Source organism: Diadema antillarum, unplaced genomic scaffold, assembly GCF_040938485.1.
Source record: "Diadema antillarum isolate AM-2024a unplaced genomic scaffold, OU_Dant_1.0 scf00000051, whole genome shotgun sequence".
NCBI classification, from domain to species: Eukaryota; Metazoa; Echinodermata; class Echinoidea; order Diadematoida; family Diadematidae; genus Diadema; species Diadema antillarum.
The window spans coordinates 1,300,799-1,322,324 of record NW_027270940.1 but is presented as its reverse complement, the minus strand read 5'-3'; the positions used below and the strand labels follow the sequence as shown (position 1 = coordinate 1,322,324).

Genomic DNA, 21,526 nt, shown 5'->3' with positions numbered 1-21,526 from the left:
GCATGCAACAATACCGTACTACACAGTTCATGGCAATTCCTCACACTCTTACCACCATTGTCTGTCGTGCCGTACAGAACCAAATAGCTAAGTAGAAAATCCATGACAACTTTATAATAGATGAAAGACCCGAGACTTCTGTTGATCTATAATAAGTACGCGTTTTTCTCGAAATAGTGTTCTAGCGCACCGTCGACATATACGACGGTTCGGGTCAGCGCTGACAATAGCATTACCTCTTCCCCCAGGAAAGGAACAAAAAAAAAATCTTTTGTATCGACATGAATGTATGAATGTATCTTAAGCGGTCAGAGAGAGCGGTCACAGAGAGAAGCGGTCACAGAGAAATGGGGATTGTTGTTGTTCATTTTCCATCTGTGAAGATGGCTGGATCTCGATGCGGAATGCTTTCAATCATTTCGTCTTTGGTATTCCCGCCCACCACCCCCACCCCCTTTGTTACGTTCATGTGATCACAGCCACTGATTGCATTCCCTTGACGCATATGCAGGCTTCTGTTTGTCACATCGTGCATTAACAGTTGGCACCGACATTTCATGAAGTCAAAACAACTATTGTATGACATCTATTAACATCATGTGTATATCTACTTCACCTTCTTCGTTTTGTGTGCTGACACGCAATGCTCTTCTTGGTATGTTTTGAATTTTTTTTAATGAATTCTCTTATTGAGTTGTTTTTCATTGCGGGTTCTTCGTCGACATTAGTAAGCACCGATTAATCAGAATTTGTGACTCTGCTTTACAAAAACCAACAAAAAATCGCCAGACACGGACTTTACAGAAAGAGAAGAAAACTATAACGCGACAGAATACTTACAGTCATGGGATTGTCGTCAGAAGATATCCTTGCCCTCAAGTACGCGTTGGTCCTTTTTTTGCAAACTTGTTTTACAAACGGAGTTGTTAAACTCCTCGGGATCTGCCTGCCAGACATGACCGTTGCACTGGAACTGACTGCTCTGGAAACAGGAACCATGTTTGGTCTCTACAAGGCTGCTATTTTCTGCCCAGGTGAGACTTGAACGTCGAACGTATATTGCTTGTCCGGATAACTGTCCCCTACCTCAAAGCCGTGGTCGCGTGATTACTAACCACAAAGAATGGCTTTGATAGTTTTTAATGAGGTGTAAAGCGATGATCTAACAACATGAACATACAGACTTATATGTTGGACAAAAATAATATTATTATCACGCTAGTGTGTAGGCCCTACCTGACGTTTCATTGCCCATATGAAATCATACAACAAATGTTCTTTCCAATATTGCTAACAACAACATTAGTTACAACTGTGTAACTTCGGTGTAATTTCGACGAACTTTGCTTCAACGTCTATGTCCGTAATCACTTGATTGGAGGATGTGGGACGTTTTGGTGCCAAAATTACACAGATGACAAGTCGTGTGATCATCTATAGGTCTTATTCCACCAATTAGAAAAAAAAGCATCATTGTATAGTTATGACGTATATCGTTCACACGACGTATATTCGTATCTGAGTGTATGATCTCGCAATGCCTATGTTATGTCACAAAACATGTACAACCATAGTACAACTGTGGAGCCACGGATTGTATGTAAGGTTTTAACTAATTAGGATTTACGAAACCGTGCAAGCATGCAACTACACAACTGCGGAATCGATGTGAATTTTAAACAAATCAAAACTCCAGAAATTGTCCAACTGCATGTACCTGTGTTTGTAACTTTCGAGATCAGAAGTGTCATAAATGAACAACCACGCATCAATTCAATTCAATTCATTTCAAATTGCAGTATTATTTTCTTCGATGAGAACATAATGATTTCACTTTCTTTGGCATGTTTGGTAACAGAGAATAAGGTTTCATAAGCCAATCAAAGGAAAATGAGAAGAGAGAAATGCAGTAATTGTGGAACCATGAAGTAATCATACATTGTGGTTAAACTTAGTGATGAAATTGAAGATAACGCTAAACAATCTGGGAAAATGTCGCCCAAGAATATTCCGAAAACCTTATGATAAGGTGGTTGCAAACTTTTTGTCATTCAAAGCGCTGATGAGTACTGCCCAACACTGAATCTTAATCAGCCCAACGTCATTTCAGGACTGCATAATAATAACAACAGATTAAACCAAGCAGTCATTACCAGGGCTCTCCACGCGGCGATCCGTTCTCTCATGACTTCACTTTTAACGCACAGTATCTTAAATTAAAGTACTAGTAGCACGATCAACGTGATTCCATTTTCGCATCACACCGATTCTTAACATGCTATGATGTGCATACTGATATTGTTGTTTGAAATTAAAAAAATTAAATTAAACGAATTAACTGTGTAGAATATATTCTAGATTCCACACATAATCTGTTATGGGGCGTTTGTCTTTGTTTGTTTATTTCTTTGTTTGTTTGTTTGTTTGTTTGTTTGGTTTTTTTTGGGGGGGCTTGTGTGTTTGTTTGTTTGTTTTTAAAGGGACTGTACAGTATTGCTTGACGTGGGGATTCATGCTTACAGCATTCCGAAGTGAGATAATGAGAAACCTCTCATGAAATATGAATGAGCATGTTGTTTTATGAAGGATTCAACGTTTATTTGATAAAAATTGGTTTTCAAATGGCAGAGATATCCAAAAAAAAAGTGATAATGATAAAAAGGCGACAGGCCACGCCATTTATTAGGATCTCTTTGTTTCACCTTCTTTTTTGGATATCTCGGCCATTTCAAAACCGATTTTCAAATAAACTGTTGATACCTCGTAGAATTGCATGCACTTTGATATTTCATAGAGCGGTTTCTGAATATCTCGTAAAACATTAAAAGCTAAATCCTCACCTCAACCAGAACTGTACACACCCTCTAAACGCAGGTCCAGTCATTGCTTACCTGTACGACTACAAGAAATGCCGAAGGGTTCTGCTGGTTCTCGGAGCTGTTACTGCGTCGGTTGGCATTGTCATTGCTTCTGTATCAACAAGCAGCTCCTTCTTAATTGCCGCGGTAACTTTGTCTGGTGAGAAATTAGAACTATCTTTTTTGGAGTAAGCATCATCACGCAAAATGCGTAACAGTCCCATCTTTTTATTTATTTCTAATACCCCAATTCCACAGAATTTTTTTTTTTCTGATCGGTCACTCTTCGAAAGCAAAGTTTATTGCCTCCGGCCGCCCACCGAAGTGTATCTGATCGCAGTCTGATGAATCCGACTTGTATCAGTCGACTATAATTGTGTCATCATGAGACTTGTCGCGCGTGATAATCATCAGACGATTTTAAATCATCTCGGATCATCGCCGACATATGTGACACTGAACTGATAGGCGAACAGCTCGAGTCGGATTCGTCAGACTGCAACTTCGGTTAGTGACCGGAACTAAACAACTTTGCTTTCAACGATTGACCGATGAGGAAAAAAAAAGAGTTTCTGTGGAATCAGGGAGTAACAGTCACATTCTTCATTTCTTTCTAATACCCTAATTCAACAGAGATTTGTTCTCATCGGTCACATCGGAAGCAAAGTTTGTTTGTTTAGGGTTTTTTCGGCCACTTCCCGAAGTGTATCGGGTCGTAGTCATATGAATTTAACTTGTTGTGGACGACTATCAGGGCAGTGTCAGACATGTAGCGCGCGATCCTCATCGGACGATCTTGCCTGATCGGATTACGGCTGAAGTATCTAACATTGCCCTGATAGTCGTTCAGCACAAGCTGGGCTATTCAGACCGCGATCCGACACACTTCAGTTAATTGGCCGGAAGCAACAAACCCCGACGAGTGATCGATGAGAAAAGGAAAACCTCTGTGGAATGTTTGTATCAAGATCAGTTATACAAATGAGCTTTTTTTTTTCTTTTGTCCGCTATTTTTCTCACACATTTCATAGCCTTCCCAATAATTTCGCAGTCTATGAGAGCAGTAAGGTAAAAAGTCATACGGCACGTTGGATGTTACTCTCCAGGAGTAAATACCATGCCCTAATAAACGATATGAAGATTACGCCTATGTTTAAAACAAATATTATATCCATCTGCTCATTAAGATCATAGTGTCTTCTCTGGTGGTTTTGTAAACTGTAAACTAGCTGAAATTGATATACAGAAAAACAAACATTGATATACAAAGTATAACATTAATACAGTTACTGATTTGTTGCTTTAATTTCACCGGTACCTTTTCGGAATAACGAGCGTTCGTTGTACAGAATGCTTCACAGAATTCTCTCATTTCGACGTTACTTTTTACTGGATGAAGTCAAAAAGACTGTGGCTAAAATTGCATGTTTTGTCTTTATTTGAGGCCTCGGAAGGGGTGTTGTCACAATGCTTGCTGTCATCGGACTGAGTAACGTGCAGCCAAGTCGTTTCAGCACGTACTACGGCATTGGAAAATCTGGCTACGCCGTAGGCATGGTGGTGATTCCACTCATGAGCGATTTTCTACTGAAAGTCTACGGATGGAGGGGTACTTTCGCTATCATTGGCGCTCTTATGGGAAACGACTTGCCGTTGATAATGTCACTGAACGTTGACGTTCAATCTGAAGACGACAAGGGTGACGAATGCAGAACTTCTCTCATTCAGGAGCAAGGGGATGAGACTACCAGCAACAGTATGCCCTCCGGCGAATTATCTTTTGGAAGCACTGAAGGCAAGAGCGCTGGAAATATTATGAAAAATTCCTTGCCATCACGTATGATTGAACTTTGGAAAAAGTCCTTATATTATCAAGATCCATGTCAAAATATTATCCTGCTATGTGTTTGTTCAGTGGCGATGCTGGACGGGTCGTGGTATTCCTATGTCATTCCGAGGGCCATGGATAGAGGGATCTCGTCCTCGCACGCAATATATCTCGCCTTCTCAGCAGCGATCGCCACGTTCTTGGGCCGAGCTTTCAGCGGGGCTGCCTCCCGGTACATTTCACCCAACGACATTGTCCTTGTCATGACTACCGTGGGTACTCTATCTCTACTTCTCGACCTACTCGTATTCAATTTCGTCATGATGCTTGTCTTAGTATTCTTCACGGCTCTCTGCATAGCAGTGAACGCCAATTTGTTGGTAGTCGTAAGCAGAGCTCGTTCTCCGCTCTCTCACTTCCCATTCCTGCTTGCCCTATCAAACATTGCTAAGGTCATTGGCTCATTCCTTGGACCCTTCTCTATCGGTAAGTTTGCCTGCACTGATTTGTGTATTCTGTATACTTTACCTGTACGTTTCATAAATGTTATATGTGACACTGCACCTCAAAACAAACAAAAAGTCGCCAGACATGAATTTTAAGTTAAGACCATATTCTGAAAGAGCAGACTTTAAGCTTTAAAATGATGTACAACTCAAATCAAATTGACTCTCCTAACCTATCTAAATATTGGAAAGAAAGCGCAAACTCAGGAAAAGTGTGAACTGAGAAAAGAGGCTCTGAAGTACAGTGTCTATTCAAGCGCTTAATCTTTACCAAACCGTGCTGGCTGTGCGATGAATGGGACAAAAAACAGGAAGTAAACCACCAGAGCAACAACAATGAAGGGATTATCAGATGAAAATGAAATTGACTATGCCTCATTAACACATTCTGTCCATAATTAATGCCAACTTTCAAAGCAGTAGCACTATCTTTTCAAAAGCTATTAGAGTTGAAAGTGAAGAGTGTGGACAAGGTTTTTCGGAAATGAAAAAGGGATTCTAAGGACACACCTAATCACACTATTCTACCAAAAATGTTCGAGATAAACTGCTAAAAAAACACACTTTCCTGCCCGTTTTATGATCCCAAATTTTAGCATAATGTAAAAGAAGACCCGCTCTTTCAGAAAATATGAAAAACTCAAGTTCGGCTAGGTTGACCCATTTCACTTATTTTCAGTCCTCACGCAAAATCAGTGTGTGCGACTTTTTGTTCGTTTTGAGGTGCACGGTCACATATAATGTGATATCGATATAAAATTATGATACATAATCATGACATGTTTTTGGTCCAAATTTATGTTCATGGAGTTCAGTTTGGTTTGTGTAGATTAATTTGCGCAAAGCACACACACATAAACTATTTTCATTTATTGTCCAAGATTTACCATGAATTCGGAAAAAAAACAAGAAGAAAATAACAATGAGAAGAAGAGGAACTTCATTAATATCAAAACTCTGATTACATTAATCACCTCATAGAAAGTAGAAAAACTTCGCATAATCACATTCCATCCGTAAGATATAAGATTCTTACACCAAAATATTTTTTGGTCATGAAAGAAAGATATTAGTGGGGGGGGGGGGGTGAAGGTTCAGGTGTGAGTGTCTTCATTTTGTCTCCCTCTACAAAGTAAATTTGTTAAGATCGCAACTGCTGATCAAGTAACGAACATGTCAGAAAAAAAAAAGATCAGCGGGACTCAAACCTGTTATCAGTAGATGAAAGGTTCCACTCCCACTGGTTGCATTTTTCACATGTTTGTTAATTTACAGATCAGTAGTTGCGACCTTAACAAATTTCATTTGTAGAGGGAAACAAATTTCATTTGTAGAGGGAGACAAATTGAAGACACTCAGACCTGATATTTACTGTCATGGTATGTTTGCTGATTCTTTCTCATAGAAGTCAAGCACAATAAAGAGAGAGTTACAAGACTAATCGTTTTCATAGAATCATGCGGAACTTCATGGGTTCACTGAAATCTGCTATTTCACTGCATTCATTTTACAGGTATGATGGTCAAGGCCTGCGGCTCGTATCATGGGACATTCTGGCTCCTTGTTGCGTTAAGTGGCCTTGTTTTCGTCTTGATGATTCCTCCAAGGTGTATTAAGAGCCCACTGGTCGACTGCGACAGCTTGCAGTATTAAACATCTATTTCCTTGCCTAAGACGAAGTAGCACCAGAAATATTGCCCCCCCCCCTTTACCTTGGGTACCTTACTTCCAGAGTTCTTCAGGATTGGTGTGTACATTTTGAGGAATTGTAATGACTATTACCGCAATCAAAGGCTCATGCCGAAACAAAGTAATCGCAGAACAGGACATCAATATACTGACGGTGGCCAAGATTCAGCGGTCGCAGAGCAAGAAGCTTAGTTATGCTTCGTCGTCGTCGTCGTTGTTGTTGTTGTTCTTGTTCTTGTTGTTGATGTTGATGTTGATGTTGATGTTATTTTCATATCAGTAAAGTACTCTGATAAACTGTGGAAAATAGTGAAGATAATATTTTGCATCTTTACTTGTTACTTGTTACAGTAATTAAAATCGCAGCTCCCATGGGAAGCAAAGCGAGATGTAAATGAAGTGATGTGACATTGGAGGCACAGAAGTGGCAAGATTGTGCAACAAGGCCACTCATCTTATAGATCATTTACGACCCTGCACCACATAACCAACAAAAAGTCGCCAGGCATGGCTGTGAATAGTTAAGGACAGATTCTGAAAGAGCAGACTAATATCTTAATAAAATGGACCATCCATCCATCTAACTATTGAAAGGAATACACATTCTGTGGAAAGAGGCCCTACAGTATAGGCTCTATTCAAGTGCTTAATCTTTCCCGAGCCATGCTAGATGTGCAATGAATGGGACAAAAACACACGATGTGAAACTCCGCAGCATTAACAACAAAGAGATTAGCATATTAGATTGAAATTGGTCAGGTTTAACCAAAATATTCTATCCTTGACTAATTTCATCTTTCAAAGCAGTAGCGTCATTCATTCAGAAGTTGTTAGAGTTGAAAGTGAATGTGTAGAAAGGGTGTTTAAGAAATAAGCAAAGGGACTATAAGACTCACCAAATCACCCTTTCTACCAAAAAAAAAAAAGTTTTCGATAAACTGCTGAAAAACGGATTTCTCATTCGCTTTATGATCCCAAACTTCACCTTAATATGAACGAAGCCTTGCTCTTTACAAAAAATATTAAAAAATCAAGATTTCCTATGTTAGCCCATCTCACCTATTTTGAGTCCTGACTCAAAATCAGTGTGTGCGACTTTTTTTTTTTATTTTGTGATGCTCGGTCACTTTTACTCTCTACATGTAATTAGAGACTGACAGCCGGATTGTTTGACACATCTCTATGTAAGCATAATGATATACATATTGTAATTATGTAAAAATAGTTTAACTCCAGTTAAGGTTACTATTAATGACTACTGTAAAGCTGGTGCGAGGGGGAGCGAGCTCCTGCGAGCTGCGGTGATGTCCCATGGGTAGAAAACTCAGAGATTTCGTGGGAAAATGAGTTTTAAGGACAATACATGTACTAATCTAGTTATCTTAAAGATAAAGTTTTGGTACCTCAAAAGTTTCCCTGAATTTCTTTGTCTTAGCTTGTGTTTCAGGTTAAAGTACCTTTCATATAACTAACACTGTGAGACTTACTCGCCCCAAAGTACTCTCATGTCTTAGTAATCATGCAATGATGGTTTCGTACCAGAGCCGTTAGTTTGACTCGCCGCTGCTACGGCGAGGTAGTAAGTCCCTCAGTGTTAGTTAAATGACAGGTACTTTAACCTGAAACACAAACTAAGACAAGGAAATTCAGGGAAACTTTTGAGGCACCAAAGCTTTATATTATCTTTAAGCAGGGTTCCCACTATTAAGCCGAATAACAGTGCCGAGCTTTGGCGAGTTGTGGCGAGTTGCCTCAAAGGGGCACTCGCGATAACTCGCATAAAGCTCTTCATGTAACTCGGGATAACTCGCGATAACTCGCGTAACTCGTAGTGAATCTGCAAAACTCCCCGTGAGCTCGCGAGTGGTTCCAAAAATGTTGAACATGTTCAAAATTTTCCCTAACTCGAAGTAACTCGTGTTGAACTCTTTTAAACTCGTAATATACTCGTTCTGCTCGTAACAAACTATCAATACTCGTACGAAGCTCGCGATGAAATCTTCGTACAACTCGCCACCATCAAGTGTAATATGCGAGTTCTGCTCAAGTTTTGAAGAGCACTACGACTCTACTACAAGTATGTGAAAGAGGGAATTGCCGTCGAGTAAGGTGCGAGTTTAGATCGAGCTCTGCGACTTAAACGAGTTTTGTACTAGCTCAAAGTACATTGCACTGACCCATTAATATGGAATTATTCACATTTTCCCAGCGTTTTCAAGACAAGAGACATTCATTCAACCCTATAGGTCATGGCCATTACATTTCTAGAACTAAGTTAGAAATTAAGAAAAAAAAACGTGCCTCGCGGCTCAAGAAATCCGAGAAAAAAGCGGAGAAGGAAATGGCGATCAATCAAGCAGTGGTAGAAGTAGAGGTAGAAAAGCAGAAAGAGACAGTAGAAACAGAAGAGATCACCCGTGATGAGCTACAAAGAGAGTCAGAAAACCAAGCCTCTAAACAAGACCCACAAGAACAGGGCGCCATTTCATAAAAGATGTTGAGATAGCGACTCTTGCTGGAATGGCAACTTCCAGTACCAACAACTATAGTCAGGAAGCTGGATTCTTGTTGTTGCCATGTCAACTAAAATTTCAGCAGGAGTTGTTATCATATCCTCTCGTTTATGAAATGGGTCCCAGGTCCCAGTAGAAGAAAAAGGGAGAACAGCAGGGATCGCACAAACTCCTAACGAGCTCGTAACGCGCTCGTAACAATCTCTTACAACTCGATGAAAGCTCGGTTTAAGTCGTACACAGGTCATAACAATTCACACAAAGATCGGTGTGACTCGCATCACCCTCGGAACACTCGTATAGCTATCGTAATAAACTCGATGTTGTCTCGTAGATCTCTCATGCGCAGCTCATTAAAACCAGGGAGGTGAGACAACTGACAAATTTCACGCGAGACCACGCAAGTTCACGGCACAACTCGAGACTCCAACTCGGCTATTAAAGTAGGAACCTTGCTTTAGTCTGATAGGAAAGACTAAAATCATACAAGTATGATTATAACAAAACAAATTTGTTTTTTTTTTTTTTTTTTGGACCAAGAGAAAACATAGGGAAATTATGACAGTGTGGAGTTTCATTCATCTCTTCAGAACATGAGTTGGTGATGTCATTTCCTCAATTTTGTATTGCTAGTGAACAAAAGTAATGACAAATATTCATTGTTTCTTTGTTGTATGTGTAAAATATGATATTATTCCTGGTTGAATAACTTAACCCGTTAAGAACGAGTCCCGAGTATATACACTCGGGCAGGTGTCTATGGGAAATGTGTGTTGCGGGTTAAATAATGACCAGTTAGACCTAGAATTATCAGAATTTGAGATACGGGCGAAATTGCGCCTGAATGATAAACTGGAAAAGTGAATATCTATGTTCAACGTTTGCTGTAATTGTAAAAAAAAGAATAAAGAATATTAATAAAACTATATTTCACTATTTGCATATTCGTATTGAATGTTCACGAACTGTTTCCAGAAAAATGAACGAAACCTCAAAATGTCATAACTTATTTATTCTCATCCAAATTTGATTAGATTTTCTTGGTGTTTGCTAGACAATTATTCTTTTCTTTCAGACAAACCTTCAACTGCATTGTTATTCACCCTCAAAAGCCACATATTTCAAAACAACAATGTAAAATGACACCGTCTGTTTAGTAAGCCCCATTATCCCTTGATCCTGATCAAGGAGAGCAAAATGCTCTACAATGTGGTGGCAGTTGGATACCAACAACCCAAAGGAGAGCAGTAGTCCGAAGGAGTTATGTACAATTTCAACTGATTTTAAACGCAGAGGTTTAGAATAAAGGTGTTCTTAGATGTGGAATGATTTCTCAGATAATATCAAGATTATGAGTAGGTGCAAAAACCCTGGGGGAAAAAAAGAACTTGTAAAAGCTGATGATAAATGTTAAACAAACACACAAATAAATAAGATTAAGCATGCCTCACCACCTGGATGCAAATCAACATGAGCAAAAATGACCTACATACCGCGCTCCCTCCTTAAACACAAAAATGATTAAAAAAATAAAATAAAATAACAATCCAGCAGTTCGAAGGCTGATACGGCTGCTTTATATTAGAATCATAAAAAATGAAATTGAAATGACACTGATAATGTAAGCATAAGTGGAAAAAATAATGTTATACACATCAGACCTGATCATCAAAACAATGTGGCATGTGGCTTCATCGTGACTTGCACACGAATGAAGATGGAGGACACGGAATAATCGTCGTATCCCTGGAATACCGGATTTCCAAAGTGAAAGCAAGAATGCCTGTACTCCTAGCCTAGTCGGGTTCCTTATGTTACAATTTTAACTTTCGTCGGATTTTTGTGGAGAGTATGAAAACTATACATTTTTGGAATCGTTATAGTATAAGCAATCAGAAAAACAATGTTTCCATTTGCGCCGAACTTTTTATGGCCGTCATCTTGGATTTTACAAAATGGCCGCCATACACAATATTTTTGTTAATATATCTCGACTTCTAAGTGACATAGGGCTTTTATTTTGACAGCTAAACTACCATTTTCAGGGTCAGAGATTCCAATGATCCTAGTTTCATGTGTGTTGAGACATTTCCTATAGCATTTTTTGCAAATAATTATTAATTTTGAACGGATTACGTAATATCAGTGCATGAAATCTGATAATTTGGTTTAAATTACTAAATAAAGCTCAAAATGGGCACATTTTTTGTGTAAATATGCTTTTTAGCGTCTTGAGCAAATATAAAACCCAAAAAATGTGCCACCAGGAGAAATTTCTTAAGTATTTTATTGTTTTTTTAATTTCTTATGTATTTCATTGTTTTTTAAACTTTATGTTTTTCGTTGTTTTTTCGATGAAACTTGTCCGCGACATTGTTCCGAACAAGAAAACATGTAATTAATTGATTTTAATCAATGAAACCCCAAAATAATCATGCTTTTATGAAATTTGCCTGAAAGCACATTTTGCATTGAAATTGTACACAAATTCACGTTTTTGAGCAATTTTCGGGCTGACATGCACATACATATTTATTCGCAACTTCGGAATCACGCGCCCGGGCATCGCAAATTTGGTGTCGAAAGATGCGGGAGACTTGAAAGAAAAAAGTCATGAAACGTCGAGGCCTAGTTACGGTTAAGTTTGTCTTTGATTTGAATGCCATGAGATGTTGTAGGCAGGTAGCACTGAGCTGAATTTATGGTGATGTTGGGGCAACTTGTGATATAAGTCGCTAAAGTGTTATGTAGGAATCACTGCGTAAAAGTTTTCTTCCGTGTATGGGACAGACCAAAGGGGTGTGGTATGACAAGAGGGATAATAACATTAATGCTGACGGATCTCATAAAAAATAGGGTTTACATACGCCTGCGTGTATCTTGTGTCTTATCGCTGTATTCTGTTAATTGGAACAGGGCTTTGCCAATGGTTTTGTGCAAATCACCAGAATGTTCCATGGTCTGTATATACCACCATTCTTCAAGGGTGCCTTGCGTTCTTCACAACATAGATATCACAGACTTGTCAGAGGACACTGCTGATGAGAAAGGAACCACCCACGGCACGATTAATGGTATAACAGCCTGAACATGCTGAAGGCAGAGTTTACTGGAGAACCGGTTGCAGCATCCTCATCGACTGGCATAGCCTAGAGTCTATCTACCACTCCACACCATGTAGATATACTACATTTTGTCAAGTCAAGACCACAACTTGCAAAGAGAGGAGACCAACATTGTTACCTGATGTAAAGGCTTCTCAGAATGCTACCACCTGAAAGAACTACAGATTGATTGTTGCAACTTCATGGAAGTAGAGGAAACATCAATCAATATTCCAGGCTGAGCGATTCAAACATGTCTGAAAGCAAGCCACTGACACAGACAGGAGCCATACCAACCAGACATAACCTGAAATGCCCAGTTGTCCCATGACTGGGAGGACCTCATGTTGTCTTTGCTACTGTATGCGCTATTGGTGCCTCTTGGCATTGATGATGCTGGGTTATGATATATCTCAGCATCATCTTCTGTATTATAGAAGTTCATATTTCTAGGTCTGCAACAATAAGGCAAATCCTGAAATGCACACTTTATAGGGTGCTCGTCTATGAAATGGCGCTGGAAAAGTTCAAGGAAATCCTATAACTGAAAGAGGTCAGTCTGAAGGCAACAGACCAAGTTGAAGCTGAAACGAAGCAAAAGAAGCAAACACCACTCTATACTTAAAGTACAATATTCAAGGCAATGATGAATTACCTCCATAAAGTCGAAGCAATCCTATGTTTTGTCTCTGCAACCAGAAATGCTGATCAACCCAGTGCCAGGTCAGAGATGACACAAAATATTCCAACGAGCAGCTGGATTCCTTTTACAAAGCAAGTCAAAGGCAAACCTGACCAACTATCTTGCTTCAAGACTCTAGGGTACTACAGTACAACACATAAACATGTCATCATCTCTTCTTCAGTGCGTACCAGGAGCAACAAAAGACTTATATTCGAGGATAAGAATACTGAAAATTAGACACACTGTTGATCTTCCATGCTGTCTTAGCATCACAGCGAAACTCATTAAATGCAGAGGTTTTCTTCTCTACAGACACAGAATATCCTCCTCCTCCTTCTTCTTCTTCTTCCCATCTTCTTCTGATTAAGTGTGCCTCAATCAATTAACTGAAGATTCTTGCACACTGTTAGTGTCCTGAAAGTCATAGCAATAATAGTCACTGGTGTTTATTAATAGCAAACTTCGAGCTCATCCTGCAGAACACGTCCATATTCATGTCCTCTGAGCTATGGATATATCCCTGCCGGAAAGAACACAGCGTCAACACAGTGTGTTCATAGAGTGACCACACAGTTGACTGTATGAACACATAGTGGCCACAGTGTGGTCATACCTTTGCCACATCGTGATTACTCTCACTATGTGTATCATCATGGGTTGTCACATAGTTTTCATACAGTGGAATGGTAACAACTGTATGAGCAGCTTCGTTCACACAGTTTCACAGAGTCACCACAGGGTGATCAGGACTTTCACATAGTGGAATAAAGCTAACACACAGTAATCATAGAGTCTCACATAGTATTCACTATGTGGAAGTCGTCGTCGTACAGAGGGAATGCATGGACACACAGTTGCCACACTGTGGAGAGATCTGTCACACAGTGAAAATGTATGGACACATAGTTGCCACACTGTGAATAAATCTGTCACACAGTGGAAATGTGATGGACACATAATTGCCACAATGTGGAGAGATCTGTCACACAGAGGGAATACACGGACACATAGTTGCCACACTGTGAAGATCTGAGTGGAAGTGGATGGACACATAGTTGCCACACTGTGGAGAGATCTGCCACACAGCGGAAATGTATGGACACATAGTTGCCACACTGTTGGGAGATCTGTCACACAGTGGAATGGATGGACACATAGTTGCCACACTGTGGAGAGATCTGCCACACAGTGGGAATGTACGGCCACATAGTTGCCGCACTGTGAAGAGATCTGCCACACAGCGAATAGTATGGACACATAGTTGCCACACTGTGGTAAGATTTGTCACAGAGTGGGAATGGATGGACACATAGTTGCCACACGGTGAAGAGATCTGTCACACAGAGTCAGTGTCAACACGCTTTGTTCACATAGTCACAGTCTCCACCCCGAGGAGATATCTCTCACACAGAGGCATCACCTCGCAGTGTTCACATAGATACACATAGTCTCCACACAGAGGCAAAATCTCTGAGTCATGTAGAGACAACGTGTCTTTTTGACATAATTATCGTACACATTAAATCAACACATAAGATTTTCAGTAATCTTCAGGACTGAAGGATGCAGAATAAACATAAGAAGAAGACACCCAGGAAAATTTACATTACAGAGAAATAGCGTCAAAACTAGGGATTACTGAAATGGTATGATTCTGCAATGTAAATAATTTATGCCAGTATTAATCAATTGAAAGAAACAACACAAGCTTGCAATCGCACAACATTTGATGAATCTTTTGCCGGAAGGTGATTGCAAGAATAATTAGTCCGGATATAACTCTCCAACAGGTACGATATTAACACAGATCCAACATAATGCATTTGCGATTGTGTTCTTCAATATCTTTCTACGAGACTTGGGAGACATGATTGTGATTACAACTCTACTTGCGCACTTAAACCTGAAGGCAATGCTGCAGCCTGACTAGAAAACCTCATGGGATTTGGACGCACCGCACTCACACAAACAATACCCCTCATAGTCGTACTCGCACACAACACATACACCCTGCATATACATAGCGAACACACAATATCTGCATGATTACGGTTCTGGTGCGGTGGACCATGGTTCTAGTTTGTTTGACCCACCGCTGACCTCTATGTACTTATCTCTACGCTGTACGCTACGTAGAGATCTCACAGTGGTTTGACCCCTTGACGTCTTACAAAACAAGCGGCTCGGCAGAGATTTAACCGTCATTTTGAACTGTGTACCCAGTCTAACCACTCCGTAATGCAGGGAGGTTGTCTTTCTTCCACCTCCCTGGTATGCGTACAGTGTACGTATCGTCCTTGGCCATTGATGAACGCATAGTTTGCTCATACGTTTGGTGGTTTCATCGTGTTTTCGTTCCTTTACAAACTTGGACAGTGTGCAAATTATGTGCAGTGCTAAAGCTAAAGAATCAAAAGTGAGTGGTAACCCATTTTGACCTGGCAAAACTAAAAGCAAGTCATGTTGCATGTGACGTTCGGATACGGCTGAGCGACAGCGACAGGTATACCAGGCAGCCTGGCAACGTAGGATGCAGCCATGCGAGTGTTTTCATGTGGCCTATACATGAAATGGTGAGTCCATCAAATCAATGTAACGTTAGAATTTATTAGTAAACTAATTAAGAACCCCTAGCTATAGTTCTCTACTTCGTCATCATAATAGTGCCGAGTATATACTCGGACAGGTTTCAATAGGAAAACGTGTGTTATTACCAGAACAGTTTGATAACGGGCTGTCACATGTTAATTAACAACTTTTTTTATCGGATTAGACTCAAGGTGAACCTTTTCTTTTTTTAAATGTGATCAATCTAACTGCAAGAAGGAAACTTGAGTACGTCTCAGGAAATATAATTATGCTGCGATGTTAAGAAAACATTTTTTAGACTCTAGTGAAAAGACAAAAAACTGGGACGGGGGGATGATAATGATAAGTTTGATTAAAACCACTGTAAGAAAGTTATGGACAGAATGCCAAGAAAAATGAAGTTACCACTGGTGTTGTTATGGTGAGATGTACACCAGATACCATTGTGCATTGTGTGATGTGGCCTAACAGTTACGTATGGATGGAGGGTAAATGCATAGTCTGCAAGTGCAAGAAAAAAAAAGCGATGTTGAGAAGATGGAAAACAAAATGATCCTCAAACCTAATAGCGCAAAAATTTGTTATTGTTTTTATTTCAGTCCTGGAGGAAAATATTTTGTCTGCTCTGGAGAATGCACAGCCGATAGAAGCAAAGAGATCACTGGTCTTCTGCAGCACGTACAGCGCCCATACCATCAAAGAAAAGTAAAGATGACTTTGCCTTCTCCGGCTCAGCTTCTGTTCCGTTCTTCAGAATTACAATGACACCCCCTCCCTTACTAGTACCATCACGGACTGTCTGGTTCTCCACAACAATGTTCTCACTCCACATTTATGCCTGTCTCGATCTCGACCCCATCTACGTCCCCAAATGACCAGGAGATGCATTCTTATGAGTCAGGTGGTGACTCAGTTAAGAAGGTATTGTAATTCAGATGGTTCATCATTTCATTTTCTCCGGACATATGTAACAAAGGAGCTCTCTTTTTTTATTGAACAACAATTTGCTGTTTTTATTTCTGTAATTCAAATGAATACCCGACGGCAGTATACCATGTTCTACGGTATGCTAAAGCATTTCACCTCATTGGCAACGGAATGTCCAAGACAGGATTTCGAGACAAGTACTTCGAGGGAAATCGAAGTATTATTGATTGAATATTTGCGAGCAAAATCTTCAAAAATTTAAATGACAACATGATAGCTAAGAGAGAGTACACCCTGGCAAGTTATACAAGAAACATCCATACGAGAGAAGTAATGATAATACCATATTAAAAAACAACAACGTTGAACAGTGTATCAGAAATGAAACTGCAATCTTCAAAAGTTTTAAATGACTTCTCACTAAATTGTTTGAGTCGAGTGTGGTACATATGCAGTGAAGTTTGTGCAAAACATAAATACATTGTACATTTACTTTGACTTTGATTGTTCTGCCTTTCACTGGCTTTTTGAAAACGTATAAAGTTGTGATTGATTGCAGTTTATGGATATTGTTTGGTTGTTTGTTTGGTTGTTTAGCATTGTAAAGCGCTTTTGAAACATGTTGTATTAAGTGCTAAATAGATATTTCATGTTATTATTGTTATTATTATTATCATAATTATTGTTACTATTACTATTATAGAGGGTAATTACCCCTGTAGATTAGCAGGCATTGCAGTGCACCAAATATGACACCTGTGATTAAACAATTTTACAAAACTTTTCCTTTTCCTGTTGTAGTAATATGGTACATATTTTTATTATTACTTTACATAACTGTATACAAGCAAATGAAATTTTGTTGTAAGATTTAGATTATGAAACATATAAACCTAATATCGATTATTTTATGTGCTAATAGTACATGACACTGCGTGCTTTTATCATCATTAATACTGTCTTCAATCTTTCTTTTTCATGCTGTACAGAAGATTCGGACATACTGAGCGATGGCTTGGCTCAACTGGGAATGCTACAACCGCGCCAGCAATCCTGATCAAAGGTAGTCCTGGCCCCGGTGGGATACTCTTCACCCAAAAGGAAGTGTGATTTGTACGGCTTCGCAGTACATCCAAATCCATCGCAGTAGATAAACCAAATACAACTCGAATTTTGGTAACTATACAATATCTCAACATTCCTTCCTGGAACAGCTATACAGTTCAGTGAGTCATACGAAACCTTTTGTTGAGTATAAGGTGATTTAGCATGCCTAGCACAAATGGATTTTTTCCATAGCGTGTTTTTTCTTTTCGCTTTTTTTTTTTTGGGGGGGGGGGTAGAGGTCATGGGTTGGTTATGAAGTCAATTTCTGGTTTCGGGCCCAAAAGTTAATAACATTTGTAGCCTTGACTAGGTATAATATCGATAAAAAGAATTGATTATCAGTGATTCAAATTGTAATCAATAAACCTGCCTGCAAACAAAGCTGGTTACCAGTCATAGTACCATAATTGGTGTTGAACTGTGCACAGATCTCAGTCTTACTGATAAGATCACACCTCATTTAGAAGTCATCATCTGTAATGATTTTAATCAGTCAAATCAAGCCCTATAACATACTTGATTGCACCAAGAAACCATCATTAAAAGGTTTTCGCTCGCCCAGATGTGGCTGTTAATGAGGTAAATGTACCAAAGATTGGTCTGTTAAATTGTTATTGCCCTGAAAGTAAGATTATATTTGTGTGTTTGTTTGTTTTGATAAAGGAAATATAAAGATATGTACTACGAGAGCTCGCTGCTGTAACATATTCCTAAATTGGTTTGTAATAACAGGAAATGAAGCAAACTTATATTTCATAATAGTCATGCAAATTGTCATTGATACATAGCTTTTTCTTTCATAAAACTGAAAGAATATTTTGTGGGCAATTACAGAATAAAGTACGTTTTGATATTTGATTATATTTTCCTCTTATTTTTGTAAATCATTTATACTGTGATTGATTTTGTATTATAAGAGAAGTGTTTTTGATTTTGATATTAAATTAGTGTATTGATGCAGAGTACACATTTGCGCACTTTTGTCTTCTCCTTTAAAGTGTAAGTAGTGCTCTGCAAGACTGCATCTTAACAATCTGGGGGGGTTGACAACATGAAATCTCATTAGTTAAAGGACAACTTCACCTTCAAATACATGTGGATTGCGTGAATGCAACAATATCAGTTGACCAAATTAGTGAAAGTTTGGGGGAAATCGGACAATCCGTTTAAAAGTTATGAATTTTTAAAGTATCTGCGCAGTTACTGCTTAATGTGAAGACTGCTACAGTGTATGATGTCACAGCTTGCAATACATAAAGAAAATAAAAAGAGAATTTCACAAAATTTCACTTTTTGAAACAAGTGTACATTTCCTCACCTTGTCACAGACGTATGTTAAGGGTAATATTATTTTTTTTGCCTTCTAAAAGAGTTGAATTTAAAAGAACTTTTATTAAGCGAGGAAAGTGAAAATATGATGAATTTCCTTTATGTTTTCTTTATATCGTTGTAATCATGAATGTGACATCACAAGCTATAGTAGTCTTCTCATCCGGCCTTCAGTGAGCAGAAACTTCAAAAGTTCATAACTTTTGAACGGATTGTCTGATTTTCCTGAAACTTTCACTGATGTGTTTTACTGATATTGCTGCATTCACTAAACACACATGTCTGTGAAGGTGAACTTGTTCTTTAAAGCGGATCAAAGTATTCAGGAATTGGGCCATAACCAAGAAAGCTTGTCATTTTCATGAAATTTTCTGTATTTCTATTTCTTCACAACGAATGAATTAATTATTGGAAATAACTCATTCTGTAAACTGCATTAGAGCTACTAGACAATGTGACAGCACTGGAAAGAAACTCACCACGGAGTGTTCACAGTGTGAAGACTGGATGCAAAATCACCATAGAGTGTACACAGTGTTGAGTCTGGATGTAAAACTACCCCAGAGTACTCACAGTGTGGTAACTGTATGGAAAATCTCCACAGAGTGTACACAGTGTGGTGTTTGTTTGGATGGAGAGCTCACTGAGTGAAAGATACCACATTGTGCAGAGAGATCGCTGTGTGAAAGGTAACGGTGTGGCAGTAGAGGTCACTGTGTGAAAGGTACCATAGTGTGGCAGGAAATTCACTGGGTGACAAATACACAGTGTGGCTGAACAGTCATTGTGTGAAAGAAACCCCAGAGTGACGGAAGTTAATGTGTGAGAGATAAAAAGTGACTTCTGTCATAAAACATATAGTGAAACACACAGTGAAAACACACAGTGAAGCATATAGTGAAACACACAGTGAAACACACAGTGAACATACAGTGAAGCATATAGTGAAACACACAGTGAACCACGTAGTGAAACACACAGTTAAACACACAGTGAATCACGTAGTGAAGCACACAGTGAAACACACAGTGAACCACGTAGTGAAACACATAGTGAAAACACACAGTGAACCACGTAGTGAAACACACAGCGAAACACACAGTGAAACACACAGTGAAACACATAGTGAAACACTTTCACCACAGTGTGAAACACACTGTGTTCATACAGTCATTCCACTGCGTTAATTTGGAACACTTTTTAAATATTTGCATAATACTGGAATTTTTAGATTGCAAATTGAAAATATGATAAACTTATGATATTAGAGGCATAACTTGGGTGAAGGGAATCAAAATAACTCAAAATATAAGGGCAATCTGTAGAAAATATTATTGTTTTCAATTATCTCTATTATATCTATTGTTTTATGCCTTTGTCACATAAAAACAAAGGAAATAATAAGAAAAACTTTCCAGGACCATGATTACTTCAAATGTTGCTTCTTCAACAAATTTCAGCCAAGAAACACCCATTTCATACACTGTAATGCTGTTAAATGAAATGGGAACAGAAAAAAAGATGCAAAATCTGACTTATATGGTTGTCAGTTTATGGTTGCCATGGCAACCAGCAACATTAAATATAGCTAAATTATATATCAAAATGTTGGCAATAAGATTTTAGGAAAAGTCACCAAATTTGGTTGAAATCGGATTAAGGACGAAGGAGTGGCAAACGAAAATCTGGTAGGGGGGCACAATGTACAGTGAACCACACAGTGAAACACTCTGTGACTACACTATGAACCACACTGTGGTTGATCGGTTGAGATCACACTGTGGTAACAGTGTGGTTCATAGTGTTGTCACACTGTGTTCCACTGAGTGGTTCACTGTATTAAAAAGTGTTCCAAATTAACGCAGTGGATTGACTGTGTGAACACAGTGTGTTTCACACTGTGGTGACTATGTGGTACACTATGTGGTTTTTCCGGCAGGGATAGAACCTTGGAGAGCCATAGGGCCAATCTTCTATGCGTTCACTGGTGCTGACAACACTGGAATATGATAAGAATAGCAACCTGGCTGCAAGTTTATATGAAGGCAGAAGAGATGTAATCAGTTCTCTGTAGATGCTTTTCACAGGGGACGACGGGACTGAAATTGGATTGCTGGCTACTCTAACAAGCTTTGTCTGTGCAGCTTACTAACCCAAATGCATCCACATCAGGACTATCTCGGAACTGCGATGGCATCTCTTCTGCAAGCATAGGGGAGAAATTGACAAGCAACCTTCCACCCTTGGAGCTGTGAGTTTATCATTATCCTAGGAGTCCATATCCAATCCAGAGTGAAAGGACCCGCCAGCATTGCTCTGCTGGATCCTCAGTTTGATCCTCTGCAGTATGGCTATCAGCTTTTACCATTGGATTTCTTTTTGATATAAAAA

At 39.1% G+C, this 21,526-nt stretch overlaps 1 protein-coding gene across 1 annotated transcript in view; it reads left to right on the top strand.

The window, feature by feature from the left end:
• Positions 1-955: 955 nt before the first annotated feature.
• Positions 956-21,526, top strand: part of LOC139715576 (uncharacterized) — a 30,109-nt gene continuing 9,538 nt past the window's right edge. The window contains exons 1-4 of the mRNA XM_071627138.1: positions 956-1,034; positions 2,875-3,018; positions 4,303-4,614; positions 4,774-4,958. Of these exons, the coding sequence (XP_071483239.1) occupies positions 956-1,034; positions 2,875-3,018; positions 4,303-4,614; positions 4,774-4,958 (720 nt within the window). The remainder of the gene's footprint in view (positions 1,035-2,874; positions 3,019-4,302; positions 4,615-4,773; positions 4,959-21,526) is intronic.